The following is a 16,506-nucleotide window of genomic DNA, read 5'->3' on the forward strand; positions in this document are numbered from 1 at the left end:
TTTATTTTTATAATGTTGACATGAGCAATGGCAATTTTAATGTTAACAATTTTAATAATGTGGATAATTTAAATTCAAATAAATCTAGTCATGATGTTTTAAATGATGAAATAATTTTAAATAATGAAATGAATTTAAATAATAATGCCAATTTTAATAATGAAAGTGATAAATCCAACAAATCTTGCTCAACTAGCCCTCGTCAAATTTCAGATGCGGAGACGCTGACGCCACCTGCGTGGTCGCCGTTGTCTGAAAGATACTGTACTGGCGATGAAGGTGATGATGACGCGCGTGATGGGGACTATGTGCCGGAGGGCTCAGAGTCTTCGCTTCCTGCGTCATCACTTGATAGTAATGACAAAGGTAATGGAGCTTGTGTCCCACTGGACATTGTGTCTTCTGTGCCGGAGTCTTCTTCACCTGGTAAGGAGTCAATGTCGTCGGTCACTGCCGACGCATCTAACTCTCGCCCCGTACGTAGTACGAGAGGTACTGTACCGAGCAGATTTGACAGCTACGATTTATCCATGTTATCAACCATGGCTGACGGGTCATTAGATGAACCCTCGTCATATGAAGAAGCGGTCAACTCTCCAGAGAAGGATAGTTGGTGCGAGGCGATGCAAAGTGAGTACAGCTCTATGATCAAAAATAAAGTTTGGACGCTAGTTGATAGGCCCAAAAACGAAAATATTGTTAAGTGTAAATGGGTTTTTAAAAGGAAACTAGATGATTCAGGTAAAGATTCTAAGTTTAAAGCTAGACTGGTTGCTCGGGGCTTTAGTCAGAAAGAGGGGATAGATTTCACTGACACTTTTTCACCCGTAGTGAGGCACAGCACCTTGAGAATTTTATTTTCTTTAGCAACTGAATTAGAATTAGAAATTGATCATATAGATGTCACTACTGCATTTTTAAATGGAGAATTAAATGAACGAATTTTTATGGAACAACCATCAGGTTTTAAATCTAATGACAAAGTTTGTTTGTTAAATAAGAGTATATATGGCCTGAAGCAGGCAAGTAGGATGTGGAACGCAAAAATCCATTCAGTTTTGTCACAAAATAATTATATACAAAGTAAATGTGAACCTTGCATATATACTAAGAAAACTGAGACAGAATATGTAATTATAGCCCTGTATGTTGACGATTTCTATATTTTTCATAATAATTGTATTAAAAATGTTTTAAAACTTTTGCAAGATAATTTTGAAGTTCGTCATTTAGGTAAATTACAAAATTGTTTAGGTATGAATGTTTATAGGAAAAATGGCATAACTACATTAGATCAGTCAGCATACATAAGGCGTTTATTATTAAAGTATAATATGATGAATTGTAAGGCTGTTTCCACACCACTACCTGTAAATGTAAAATTTGAAAAATCAGAAAAAGCATGTATTGATGATGATGCATATAACTATAGGCAATTGTTGGGCAGTTTGATGTATTTAAGTGTTTGTACAAGACCTGATATATCATTTGCATGCAGCCAGTTAGGCATGTTTAGTAATTGTTTTGATGAAACTCACTGGCGCGCTGCAAAACGGGTTCTGCGTTATTTAGCTGGTACAATTGATTATAAACTGTACTTTACTAAAAGCAATAGTTTTGATATTAATGCTTACACAGACGCGGACTGGGCAAACGATATATCAGACCGTCGATCTTACACCGGGTTTGTCATAAAATTAGGCAATAATGTTATAAATTGGGAGGCCCGAAAGCAGCGTTGTATTGCTCTATCTAGCTGTGAATCGGAGTATATAGCTATTGCTGACGTTTGCAAAGACATTTGCTTTGTTAAAAGTTTCATTTCTGAAATTCTAGACAAAACTTGTAATGTAGTTGTATTTAACGACAGTCAAAGCAGGGATCGGAACCCGTTCCCAAATACCATTTGATATCGTTCTTAAACCGTTACCTATAAATTTTGTTCAATGGGAACAAAATAATTTCGGTTACGGTTCTTATATCGTTCCCTAAACGAACGGTTCATTATAAATTTTGTTCAGTGGGAACAAAATAATTTCGGTTTCGGTTCTTATTTCGTTCCCTCAAAGAACAGTTCCTTACAGTAACGTTTAAATGAACGAACAGAATTTTAGCGTTCCTAAAACCAATATTATTTCGTTCCGAGCCGCGCGGGAGTAGGTATAGCGACTGTAGCGAGCGCCAGAGCCGAACGTTTTCGCCGACGCACGAGCCGCCTTTCGCTGTCTCTTTTTCACACGAAGTTCATGTATATTTCTGTTTCGGTTAGCCGACCGGCCGCGGCCGGCAATGAAGGTGAAGGTAGGTTGTTTGTTTTGTTTACTTCATTTACTTGAGTTGCAACTTTCGGCGTATAAACAGCGAACGTGCAGTGATAGTGTATGCTTGATATTGAAACTATTAGGATAGGAAGAAACAGCATAGAATATACACCATGTATAAAGGGCGGCAAATTTTAAAATTGTAGGGCTCACCGGCCAATTGTCTTCATAAAACCTGTCTACTTAAAGTTTCACGTTAACGGAATCATTAAAGGATTAAGACGATACAGGAGGCAAGCACGAATTCAGATTTTTAGGTCTTTATCGCCGTCGCGTTGACGGGGGCGGAACCCACAGAGAGGCCCTGTATAGTAAAGTTGTGTGTGCGCGTGGCGCACGCACACAGACGCGTACGCCGGCGGCGCAAGTACTCGCGCTCGAGCCGACCGGCGCCCGCAATCGCTCTCTATAGTCTCTATCTATATTTTTCTAGTTTTGGACTTCTGATTTGCGTATAGTTTTGGACTCCGTGAAGTATACTCGTACTGATTTGAATAGAATGCAAATTTGTCATATTTTAGGTATTCTAAATATTATTCCTTACCTTATACATAATGTAATTATCTTAAAAGGAATCATGATACCGAAATAAAGTTATTCGGTATGTAAAAAACTAAAGCCTTTTCGATGTCAAAAAGAAAGTTTAAAATAATTTTGTGATAAAGTAAATATTTTCTGAAAGGATTGGGTTATACCTAGGGATTGCAATAATATAAAATCCGGATTTTCGGATTATTTTTAGGGCAAAATCCGAACTCCGGATTAAATCCGGATTTTTTTTAGTAACTAAAGCCTGACAAGTTTTTATTTGACCCTGGAAGAGTGTCGCTACAAATCGTTTTCATACGGCAATAATGTGCCGACGTCATGTATAATCGGGACAGCGAGTACTGGGTTTCGTTTCGCGTTAATATTTGTAGAAAATTAAAGCATGGTTTTAGAGAATGACAATTTAATAAGCTAGGTTTGAAGACATAGACATTGCTACTTCCACACAGCCTAAAATTCATGAAGCTTGTGCCTGTATCGAAGTCGTCGATGTTTATTTTCTTCTTACGTGGGACCTTGTTTTGTACTGGTGGCGATGATGAAACGGCCTCCTTATTTCTTTAAATATTTTTCACGGCAGAGCTAAATACAGACACCATAAATAAGAACAAAAAATATATTAAGCTAAATCGAAACCAACTAATCATTGCATGAGAACATTATTAGGGTGCCCGCCCCCCTACACGTAAAGTGGGGAGAGATTTTTTTTTTCATTTAAACCCTGACGTGTGATATTATACCTATTGTTGGATAGGTATTAAAAAATGAATAGGGGTTTTGCTGTGTATGCATGTATGCAGCGTGCAGCGGTGTGCGTGTCGCTGCCGCACACACGTCAGTAATAAACGATCTATAGAACGAGACGCGTGTGTTTTCTTTAAGTACTGATACCTACCCGGCGAGTTACCTACATATATACTATTTGGCGACGACGAGGGAAGAATCCACACGGAATTTCAAAATGAGTGTCTACGTTGGTACCTTGGGGACTTTTGATTATAAAACTCAAGATTGGAAGATTTTTTCGGGAAGATTAGCGATGTTCATAACCTTAAATGACATCGCGGACGAAAAAAAAACTGCAGTGTTACTAACGAGTTTATCCGAGGACACTTATCGGTTGGTTAGTAACTTGTTACATCCAAAGAAAATTGAAACCTCAACGTACGACGAGATTGTTTTACAACTCAACAATCACTTTACGCCGAAGAGATCGACTTTTGCAGATAGAAGCAAGTTCTATGAGGCAGTGAAACTCGAGGGCGAAAGTGTAGAAGAATGGGCAGCACGCCTGCGTGGATTAGCAGTGCACTGTGGCTTCGGAACAGAGCTAAATGTTTTATTGCTTGATCGCTTTGTGCTAGGGTTCAGATCGGGGCCCGAACGCGATAAACTCTGTGAACAGGATCTATCGACGTTGACGATGGCAAAAGCACTAGAGATAGCTCAGCAGGCACTATGTGCAAGAAGTGCAAAGGCGAGCGAGCCCCCAGCAGTCACAGTGAAAGAAGAACCGTTATTCAAGGCCAGCGTGAATCGCGCGGGTGGCGGTGGTCGCGCGGCGCGCGTTGCCACCCAGCAACAGAGTCCGAGTTCGCAGTCGTGTACGGTATGCGGATTAAAAAGTCACTCGGCGGATCAGTGTAAATATAAAAACTATCGGTGCAATAAGTGTAAAAACAAAGGACATCTTCGTAAGGTATGCGGGTTCAAAGTCCATAATTTGGGAGCACAACAGGACCTGGAGCAACAGAACGAGTGTGCACATGACTGCGAGGAGTGCCAGCTGTTTAGTATGAGGTGCGTAGACGAAAAGCCAATTTTAGTGTCAGTGGAAATAAACGGTTGCGAATTCAAAATGGAGCTAGATTCCGGTTCTGCTAAATGTGTCATATCTCATAAAATGTACCACCAATATTTCACTAAATATCCGTTACACACTTGCTATACTAAAATGTGTTATTATACTGGCCACAAAATCACACCCGTAGGATATATTGTAGTTAAATTATCATTTTATAATATCGAGAATACAGTTAAGTTTTACGTCATAGAAAATGGGGGAGAACCCTTATTAGGGCGCGATTTTATGGCTATGTTTGGTGTGTCGTTTACTGTTGATACTAGTCGGTGTAGTGCTAATAATAAATTAGAAGTTATTACACCCAAAGACAGTGATGTATTACGGTTACTCAGTAGTTATAAAAATGTATTCCGAGACGAACTAGGGTGTTATAAGGGGTTAGAAATTAAAATTGCATTAAAAGAGGGAGTCCAGCCTAAGTTTTGCAAGGCCCGGCCGGTTCCTTTTGCCATCAAAGAACAGGTGGAAAGGGAATTAAAAAGACTTGTCGATATAGGCGTTTTAGTACCAGTGTCCCATTCTGACTACGCGACCCCTATTGTCCCCGTGCGTAAACCCAACGGTAGTGTGAGAATCTGTGCTGATTATTCGGTAACACTAAATAATCATATACAAGTCGAGAAATATCCGCTACCTCGCATCGAGGAGGTTTTCGCCAAGTTAAGTGGGGAGAACAATTTTCAAAACTAGATTGTAGCCAAGCTTATAATCAATTAGTTCTATCGGAATCAGCACAGAAACTTACTACTATTAATACACATAGAGGGCTTTTTATGTACACGCGTTTAGTGTTCGGATTAGCGAGTGCCCCTGCGATTTTTCAAAGAACGATTGAAAATTTACTGGCGGGAATTGAGGGCGTATCCGTGTTTTTAGACGACGTCTGTGTAACAGGGCCCAATAAAAAAGTTCACTTAGATAGGCTAAAACAGGTTTTCCAGCGATTTCAAGACGTAGGCCTTAGGTTGGAAAGCAAGAAATGCGCTTTATTTCAAGATAGCGTCACGTATTTAGGGCATAAGATAGACAAACACGGGTTACATAAGTGTACGAGTAAAGTCGAAGCTATTATGAAGGCGCCGAAGCCTAATAACATAACGGAATTGAAACGATTTCTAGGGATGGCTAACTATTACCGCAAATTTGTACCTAATGCATCTATGATATTAAGTCCATTGCACGAGTTATTGCGCGCGGGCGCGCGGTGGGAGTGGACGGCCCGGCAACAGGCGGCGTTCGATGAGGTAAAACGCGAGCTGTCATCAGACCAGGTGCTAGCGCATTTTGACCCGAAGGCGCAGTTGATCCTTTCAGCTGATGCTGGACCGGAGGGCTTAGGTGCAGTACTAGCACAAATTGATTCAGATGGGGTTGAGCGACCGTTGGCTTTTGGTTCTAGAAGTCTGTCGGCGGCCGAACGTAATTACAGCCAGCTACATAAAGAGGCTACGGCTTTAATTTTCGCAGTAAAACAATTTCATCAATATTTATTCGGTCGTCAACAACCATTTATTTTAAAGACTGATCACAGACCACTTTTAGCCATTTTCGGTAATAAAAATGGCATTTCAGTCACAACTGCATCGCGGTTAGTGAGATATGCGATTTTTTTACAAGGCTATAATTTCACTATTCAGTATGTAGCAGGTAAACAAAATCAGGTGGCGGATTATCTCTCGCGCGCGCCGGTAAACAATAGCGATTCGATAAAGAAAAATAAACAGTGTTCCGTGTTAGGTATTAATTATCTACAACTTCATAACCTAGCGGTAACATTTCGAGATTTACAGGCAGCATCAATGAATGACAAAATATTAAGCACAGTGACAAAATACGTAAAAAAAGGCTGGCCTAGGAAAGTTACTTGTAAGGAAATATTGCCGTATTTTCAATGTAGGAACGATTTAGAAATTGAGGACGGCTGTTTACTCCGGGGGCATCGAGTAGTTATCCCATCGAGTTATAGAAATAAGTTATTGCTAGAATTACATAATTCTCATTTAGGGATTGTAAAGTCTAAGAGCAGGGCCCGCGCGCGCATGTGGTGGCCGGGAATTGACCTAGATATTGAACAGCTGATCGGCGCGTGCGAGGTCTGTAGTGCACTGCGGCCCTCCCCGCCGCGCGCGCCGCCCGCCAGCTGGCCGACTCCAGATAAGCCGTGGAGCAGAGTACATATTGATTATATGTCTATAGGGAATAGGACGTATTTGGTTGTAGTTGACGCACTGACTAAGTGGATAGAATGTATAGATATGGGCACGGGTATTTCAACATTACATTTAATTAGAACTCTTAAGACCTTAAATTCAAGGTTCGGATTACCTCAAACAATTGTTTCTGACAATGACCCCAAAATTGCTTCACGAGAGTTTGAAGAATATTGTAGAAGCAATGGTATCTGTCACGTTACATCCCCAATATACCACCCTAGTAGCAACGGCCAAGTTGAGGGTTATGTTAAAATTTGTAAAAAAATGATTAAGTGTATAATTCAACAATATACTTGTAGTCATACCATTCATGAGAAGTTGCAGGAATATTTATTCGAGTATCGCAATACAAGTCATTCCTTTACGGGGAAGTCGCCGGCTCAAATGATGTTTGGCCGTAATTTGCGATGCAGGCTAGATTTAATTCTGCCTCGTAGGAAAGGGGAGGGGAGAATAAGTAGTGCGGATCGTTCCGATCCTCAGAATGTAAACAAGGCTAGGTCGTTCTCGGTTGGGGAAGTGGTATGGGTTAAATGTTTCCATAACAGGAAACCCTTCTGGTCAAAAGGTTCAATTGTAAAAAGAGTAGGATGTCGATTATATATTGTTAAAGTACTTAATGTGAATTGTAAGCGCCATATTGACCAATTGTTGAAATACACAGGCAACATGCCTTATCACGAATGCACAATGTCCCCTTCATCGGTGACGTATGAGGACAGTACTGGTCCTCAACCAGATATTGTTGATACCACCAGTCCACCATCGTCGCCTCCCGGCAGTCCTCTCGATAATGTTGAGGAAAATCAAGTGGTGGAGAGTGAAGCTTCTTGCGACCAGGGAACTGATGAATGGCAAGAAGCTGTGGAAGAGGAAACGATGGTTGACACGGACAGTCCGGTCATGGGAACTGAGCAGATAGGTTCAGAAGCGACCGCGGAGACAGTGGCCACATCGACCAATGAGCAAAGCGATAACAATTTACCCACCCAAGGTCCACTGCGCAATTCCCATGAACAACGTCTGAGACCAAGAACCAAAAACATTAACTATAAGGTGTAAGTATAAGTGTTTAGGTAAATATAACAATATATTATGTTGTTGTTAACAGAGTTTGAAGCTAAAGGAGGAGGAATTGCTGTGTATGCATGTATGCAGCGTGCAGCGGTGTGCGTGTCGCTGCCGCACACACGTCAGTAATAAACGATCTATAGAACGAGACGCGTGTGTTTTCTTTAAGTACTGATACCTACCCGGCGAGTTACCTACATATATACTAGGTTTACTACTAACATTTTTTGATATTGTTAATTTTTTCGGAAATAATCGCTCGGAAATGTATGGGACATTTCAGAGGTAAACTTTTGTATGGGCTTTGTCAGTCCCGGTATCTATCGTCCTTGATATTAGGCAAGTCAATGTGCACCTCTAACGACTCTTACGCAGTGGCCATTGAGGCCAATCAATTAAAGGTGAGGAAACAGTCTCAGCTGTTGCCATTAGATTTGGTGAAAATAACATTGATCGCGTTGGATATGGTAAGTATGGTTAAGAAACTAAAGCCTGACCAGAAATATAAATAACTATTGTCAGGCAGGAGTGCGCTGTTATTCTGATGTATGGAGTGACAGTTCAGTATAGTATGATGACTATGAAGAAAATAGTTTTAATGAAATTCCGCTACATGGCGCGTAGTCATATATTTCTGGTCATGCTTTACATGTGTATAAAATAAAACAAAACTTATGAATCTTATGATATAATCTTTCCAGTAATTGCCTATGGGAAAATAACATTGTAGTTACCACTGGTAACAACTTAGTGGTAACTCTGACTAGTGGAATAACCCTTATTTTATAACGATATTTCACTAACGAATGTACCAAAATATGATTGACTTTTACACTGAAGCTATAATTATGATAGAGTACACATAATCTTGATACACATTTAATAATATTTTTCTATTTTATTTTCGAGATCTTCTAAACAAGCCCGTAAATTCTCTTCGGGAACTTGTTCTAACTTTTTTCTTATAACGACTGCAACTATATTACGCTTGCATGAACAAGGGCACATCGCGTCCGGTTCCGGTTCACTATAAATGGATTGCATGGGTTGTGCTCTCTCAAGGACTGCATCTTGGTCCTTAAAAACATTTAAAAACATATCACTATTACAAATTCACACAGATTAAGTAACACACATATTTATACAAATTAGTGCAGATTATATTTTATACAGCTTTCTCACACTATAAGCACTTACATCCAACTCAAGGTCATCAGAATCGCTTGGATATGGGGTAGTTTTTCTCTATATATATTTTTTTGAAGGCTAGATCTTCATCATCTATGTCAAAGCTTTTATCTGCAATAAAAATATCTTATTTATTTTGCATAATGTACTTACATTTCTAGAAAATTATTACAATAAGTTACAAGCTTTTGAGAATTGGGCCCTTGGTGTATCTACATGGAATACACAACTGTAGTTGGCGAGTGTATTAGTGTCTACACTGTCTACAGACGACCAAACCGACCAAGGTCCAACAAGTACGGGATTGTAAGAGCGGGAGAGCTACGTCAACCGGGGTGGCTTTAGGAAAATTTGGGGTTACTTTGATGGTATTTGAACGGCTTTAAAATTAACATCATTCATTATTTACTGAAACTGTTCATGTAATTAGTAGATAGATAATAGATCAATAAATATTCTTGTAAATCTACCATAGAAAATCGCGAATTTACTTACAGTATGACTTTAAAACTAAATTTTCAAAGTCACCCCTGCGTTTTAAAGCCACCCCGGTTGACCGTATAAGGCTTTCTCATTTTTTTACAAATAACTGCGTCCCTAATTGACATATGTCGGTACGGTCGCCTGTAAGTACCTACTTTAGGAGTAACACCGAATAGGGCTTGTATTGTAATCCGGATATATCCGCTGATTTTGAAATTCGGATAATTTGCACGTTAAAATCCGGATAAAACGAATAATTCGAATATTGTGAATGACAGAAATACCATTGCAATTTTTAAGAAGCTCATTTGGAAAACAAATTTTAAAGTAAAATTAACACATTTACGATATTAAAGCGATTTATATCAAAAATTACTCCTTGAGTGGCACTACTACCTTATTTAATAATAGTCATACTAGTTAGGGGCCGTCCATAAATTACGTCATTCTAAATTAGGGGGGGGGGGTTTGGTCTGCGGATGACGGTAAATGATAGATGGGGGGGGGGGGGGGGGGGGGGTGTTTCGAAATTGACGTCATTCTTATTTATTTATTTATAGTTTATTTTTCACGTACAAAAAGATTATTTCTAAAAAGAAATTTCTTCCAGCACACCTAGTAAGTGAGACTGCAAATGTGAGAGGCGGCTAAGGCGCATACAATACTAAAATAACTCATAATAAACATACATAAGTAATGCAACATAGATGTACACAAATACAGTAATAACTACAGATAAAATACTCTAACAATAATATTACATATAATACTAGCTGCCCGCCCCGGCTTCGCCCGTGGTACTTAAATGTATTATACATATAAACCTTCTTTAAGAATCAGTCTATCTATTTAAAAAAACCGCATCAAAATCCGTTGCGTAGTTTTAAAGTTCTAAGCATACATAGGGACAGACAGCGAAAGCGACTTTGTTTTATACTATGTATTTATATTATATTATAAGTAGTTATATTATATCAATGATTATTGCCAAAGTAAAAATAATAAAAGATGATTCTATAACCAAGTGTTTTAATCATATAATACCCTATTTTTCTCAAATCTGCAATGTTTTATTTTGTCAAACTGGTAATGACGTCAATTTTGGGAGAAGGGGGGGGGGGTCATTAAGATATGACGATAGGATGATTATAGGGGGGGGGGTCTAAAATCTGAAAAAAATCGATGACGTAATTTATGGACAGCCCCTTATGAAAAGAAAGCTGCACTTTTGGATGGAAGCAAGTCGCTTTGCATGGTGATAGTAGACATCATAGTAAACGATTTTTTCCGAGGATATCGAAATTTCATCTCTTAGGAAGCCGAGCGTAGCGAGGTGTTTTATGAAAATGAAAAAAATTCTATCTTTTTATTGTATCGTCCGATTTTGACAAAACGTATCTCAAATGAAAGGTATTAATTTGTGTAATTAAAAAAAAATACAAAGAAAAAAAATTTAAAATAAAAGTAAGAAAAAAATAAAAAAAGTAAATTTCCGTCTCGCACTGAATAACTTCAAAGAATGACAGACAAAATGTACAATGTCGATATACAAGTTTTTTTTTTTAATCGAAGACAGATAAATTTTTAGTTGAAAACTGAAGACCGCATCGAAATCAGATCAGCATTTTTTAAGATACAAGTTGCCAAAGTTGGGAAAGATCGCTTTATATGGCCACTTTGAAATTCCTTTGCCAGAAAGTCAGAAATAATATGTTTTTCGGACACAGAAAAATACATAGTAACAGTACACATCAAACTAAAATTAAAAATTCCGAGGATATTATAATTTCATCCCTTAGAACGACGAGCGTAGCGAGGTCGGTTACGAAAACCGAAAAAAAAATCTCATTTTTTTTGTACGTCGTCCGATTTTGACAAAACATGTTTCATTTGAAAGGTATTACTTTATGTAACTTAAAAAAAATATTGAAAAAAATTGGAAAAAAATGTAAGATTTAAAAAAAAAAACCTTAATTTTCGTATCACACTGAATAACCGCAAAAAACGGTAGACACGGTGTATAATTTCGATATATGATTTTTTTAAATTAAAGACAAATAAATGTATGATTATAAACTAAAAACCGAATCGAAATCGAATCAGTAGTTTTTAAGATGCAATTTGTCAAAGTTGGCTTAGTTTGTTTATATGGTCGCTTATAAATTCCTTAGCCAGAAAATCAGAAACATTATATTTTTCTCACAGTTAAAAGTATGCATAGGTAATAGACATCATAATAAACAATTTTTTACGAGGATATAAAAAATTCATCCCTTGGAAAGCCGAGCGTAGCGATGTCTGTTACGAAAAACAAAAAAAAGGCAGTTTTTTTTATTGGATCGTCTTTGTAAGGGTTTCTAAGGAATGAAATTTTTATATCCTTGTAAAAAAATGTTTATAATGATGTCTATTACCTATGCATACTTTTAACTGTAAGAAAAATATAATGTTTCTGACTTTCTGGCTAAGGAATTTATATTATAACTATTATAAGCGACCATATAAACAAACTAAGCCAACTTTGACAACTTGCATCTTAAAAACTACTGATTCGATTTCGATTCGGTTTTTAGTTTATAATCATGCATTTATTTGTCTTTAATTTAAAAAAATCATATATCGAAATTATACACCGTGTCTACCGTTTTTTGCGGTTATTCAGTGTGATACGAAAATTAAGGTTTTTTTTTTTTAAATCTTACATTTTTTTCCAATTTTTTCAATATTTTTTTTAAGTTACATAAAGTAATACCTTTCAAATGAAACATGTTTTGTCAAAATCGGACGACGTACAAAAAATTAAGATTTTTTTTTCGGTTTTCGTAACTGACCTCGCTACGCTCGTCGTTCTAAGGGATGAAATTATAATATCCTCGGAATTTTTAATTTTAGTTTGATGTGTACTGTTACTATGTATTTTTCTGTGTCAGAAAAACATGTTATTTCTGACTTTCTGGCAAAGGAATTTCAAAGTGGCCATATAAAGCGATCTTTCCCAACTTTGGCAACTTGTATCTTAAAAAATGCTGAACTGATTTCGATGCGGTCTTCAGTTTTCAACTAAAAATTTATCTGTCTTCGATTAAAAAAAACTTGTATATCTAGACGGAGAGCTGGCAGGATTTTGGAGTAGGTCCTTGAGGCAACCTGGAAAGGTGCTCAGATGCTTCTCTGATCATAGCCAACATCAGGTCTGCAAGTCTGGCAGCTGGGGAGCGGGGCTTTATCGAGCTATGAATTTTTAAAGATTTAATTTTTTGAGGCCCAAAAAAGGTGTTTGAGGCAACCTGGAATTATTAAAAAGTGAAAATAGAGTTCCTCAGAAGTCGCATAGTATTTATGCCAGATCATTTGGCCGGGTCCTTCACCGTGCCAGAACGGTACAAAGTGGTAAAAAAAAATTCCAAAAAAGGTTCTTGAGGCAGTCTGTCATTTTTACCAGTGAAAGATGAGGGTCTAAATAGCCATGGAAAAATAATGCCATGACATGAGGTGGGGTCCGTACCCTGCCATTCGATCTTGAAAGTCATTTTTTTAGTTTTTCGTAAATAACTCGTAAACGGTGGCCCACAGCAAAACAATATGTTAAACAGAAAATATCTATATAAAATTTCCTACAAGAAAGGTTATGTACGTTTTTTCGATAGGATCAATATATAAACGGATAATTTAGTAAGAAAGTTTTTTTTAATCGATTACATGCTCCGTTTTTCGTCAATACCTCGTAAACGGTGGCCCACAGCAAAAAATTATGTTAAACAGAAAATATCTACATAAAATTTCCTATAAGAAAGGTTATATAACTTTTTTCGCTAGGATCAATTTTTTAGTTGGAAAGTATTTTTAAATAAATATTTGAACCGTTTTTTGTTGATAACTCAAAAACGGTGGCTCACAGGCAAAAATAATGTTAGACAGAATTAATCTACATAATATTTTCTACAAGAAAGGTTCTATAAGATTTTTCACTAGGATCAATATTTTAGTTGGAAAGTATTTTTGAATAGATTTCATGGGCCGTTTTTTGTTAATAACTCGAAATCGGTGGCTTACAGCCAAAACTAATGTTTCACAGAATTAATCTTCATAATATTTCCTACAAGAAAGATTCTATAATATTTTTCGCTAGGATCAATATTTTAGTTGGAAAGTATTTTTCCAACTTCCCGGACCGCCGGCGAGTCGATCAGGGACGCTCCGGGCCTTAGGCCCTACGCGGAGCTCGGCCTTCGGCCTTCGCTCGGCTCCGAAGCTCCACCGTCGGGCCTTCGGCCCGCCGGTTACGCTTGTTTAAGACACTTTTGTAAGGAAATTGTATGGGAGCACTTTATGCCCGCAGTGAAATTACTTGGATTTGGCCCGGGTGGGAGCCTAAAGGTGAGCTCTGTTCCTGCGGCCCTCCGCGGTCGGCCTTCGGCCTCCCACCCTGAAGCTCGCCCTTCGGGCTCGCGAAAATACTAGAAAAATTTATTTTGCCATAACGGCGGCCATCTTGGATTTTCGATAAAAAATTTTTGACATTTGTATTCTAGGGGCCCATACCTCTCCGCATGCAAAATTTCAGCGCGCTCGGACCAACTTGAAAAAAAAATTCGGCCATTTTGAATTTTTTTGATGCAACTTTTTTCTACTCGGGCTCCTGTATGACATTTGATCGAGCACCCCCCGGCTATCTCTTACGGTTTAAAAGTTGCCATACAAAAAAAGTGGAAATTTTTTTCACATTTGTAGCATTTTTCAAAAAAATTTTATATCATTTTATTCTAGACCCTAGAGAGATTCTATGACCAAAATCTGAGCACTCTAGGATAAACTTGAAAAATCGACAAAAAAAAAGTCGGCCATTTTGAAAAAAAAATGGCGACTTCAAAAACTACCCAGGGTCTTCTATGACATTTGGTCGAGCACCCCCCAATATCTCCCCCGTTTAGCCAGGCCGTCCAACATTTTTTGACCCAAGAGTCGCAGACCAAATTCCATATTTTTCCCACACGTCTCCCCGCTCCCTCTATACAAAGACACTTCGACCGTCGAAATCGGTTTAGCCGTTCTCCAGATATAGGGAGAGGTTAGAAATCAGTGGGGTTGCAGCTATATATAAGACCGTATGCCTGTTTGCCACCCACGGGATCAAGATTTGTTAAGTCGCAGTATACAGCATTTCTCGGAACTATCTAGCTACTTACGAAAGCAAGGAGCGCCGGACGATCGAACGCAAGTCCGTTGTCTACGAGCGCTCGGCGCAGACTGAGCGGGCCCGTATCAACAGTGTATTTTATTCGAATTTTAGGTGCTTTAAAAAAATGTCTGTCGACAGAAAGGTATGTCCTATATGTATAATTTTTTTCTTATATGTCAACAAGAAGTTCTAGTTTAGGATAATATTATTTAAGAGTTACAATAAATGCAGGAATCGCAGGAAAAATACATAATGTAAACCTCTTTTTATCGAAAAAATGGGGAAGATACGGAAGGTTATTTATCCACCATTTCAAATAAATCTTAAAATGTCAAACTATGATTACCTCGTACAGCACGGGGAGCATGGTCGCGCTATAGACGATAAAATAGCAGGCCGTCCATCTGTAACAGAACAAGCGTCTATGACGAGGAAATGGACTCGTTATTACATATAAAACTTACGGCGAATCAACTTTTCCTTGACCAACTATTTGGTGCATATTTTCTTTGGGATTTCATTGGATATTTTAACAAATAATATCTGTGATGTTTAATCACATGTATAGTCACGTCTTCACTCATAAAATTCACTATTATTTGATGCAAAACAGGTTGGAAAAACGTATTTATCAACAAACTACGTTCACATGGACGGAATACTGACACTGACAGTTGTCAGCTGCGTAACGTTCCGATATTATGTCTGGATTTCATTTACAAGTCAAAGAAATAATAATGACTAATATTGGTTATTATGCTTCCTGAGTATATCATTCAATGTAACATTTAGTAACAGATAAAATATTTCATTGCGAAATTACTTACAAAATAAATAAGAATGTTCCACAAAATAATATTTACGTAAAAATATTTGCGAATCGCTCCACTATTGGACTACATAGGTATCAATATCAATAGCTCTGTCTCTCTCTAAAACACGTGTACTCGGCACGTGTTGATAAGCAAACATCCGCGTGTTAATCGTGAACTCTAATGCATAGGGCATAAGACTTAGTAAACAAAGCACACGATTGAGTAGCCATCTTGTCGGAAGTCCGATGTCAGAAGTCGAATGTCAGAAGTCGGAAGTCGGATGTCAGAAGTCGGAAGTCGAATGTCAGAAGTCAGAAGTCAGAAGTCAGAAGTCAGAAGTCGGAAGTCGGAAGTCGGAGATAGAATCTATAAAAGGGTCGGAGCGAGCCGATGCGCGTCATTCTTAAAATATCTACAAGACTAACAGTGTCTCTGGCTTTCGTGTGTTATACTGGTGAGTGAAGTTGTTCTGCTATTATTTCTCTGTTTGTTTTTACTTGGAAATTATTCTAAGTGATTGTAAACTTTGAAATTGTGTCTCTGTTTGATTGTGCGGGGACAATATCGTCGTACAGTTGAACCTAGACCTGTGGTGGAGTTGCTTTACCGTCAGTTGTGGGGTTATTTTAGTGTTCTATTTATAGTGTAGTGTTACATTTAAATTGATGTGTATAGTGAAGTTTTCTGTGCTTTGTTTCATGAGTGCCGTCAAGCAATACAAAGACTGGGTCGATGTATGGCTGGTGCTTGGAGATAAGTCTGTGTTTGGTTTTGTAGGGAGTAATTCTTGCAAAACTAGGCTTAGATTATAGCACGTAAAGGA

At 38.1% G+C, this 16,506-nt stretch overlaps 2 protein-coding genes across 3 annotated transcripts in view; both read left to right on the forward strand.

Moving 5' to 3' along the window:
• The window catches only part of LOC125231489 (low density lipoprotein receptor adapter protein 1-like), a 71,932-nt gene that overhangs the window by 8,245 nt on the left and 47,181 nt on the right, over nt 1-16,506 (forward strand). The gene's annotated exons all lie outside the window — the stretch shown is intronic.
• Nucleotides 3,656-8,168, forward strand: LOC125231485. Its single transcript, XM_048136973.1, has 2 exons — nt 3,656-4,670; nt 8,059-8,168. The coding sequence occupies exons 1-2, from the start codon at nt 3,832-3,834 to the stop codon at nt 8,063-8,065; spliced, it is 846 nt and encodes a 281-aa protein (XP_047992930.1). The 5' UTR covers nt 3,656-3,831; the 3' UTR covers nt 8,066-8,168.

This window comes from Leguminivora glycinivorella, chromosome 11 (genome assembly GCF_023078275.1).
Source record: "Leguminivora glycinivorella isolate SPB_JAAS2020 chromosome 11, LegGlyc_1.1, whole genome shotgun sequence".
NCBI lineage: Eukaryota > Metazoa > Arthropoda > Insecta > Lepidoptera > Tortricidae > Leguminivora > Leguminivora glycinivorella.

Excerpts from the sequence above, each read along its gene's own strand:
- LOC125231485 (XM_048136973.1), top strand. The coding sequence starts at position 3,832 with ATGAGTGTCTACGTTGGTACCTTGGGGACTTTTGATTATAAAACTCAA.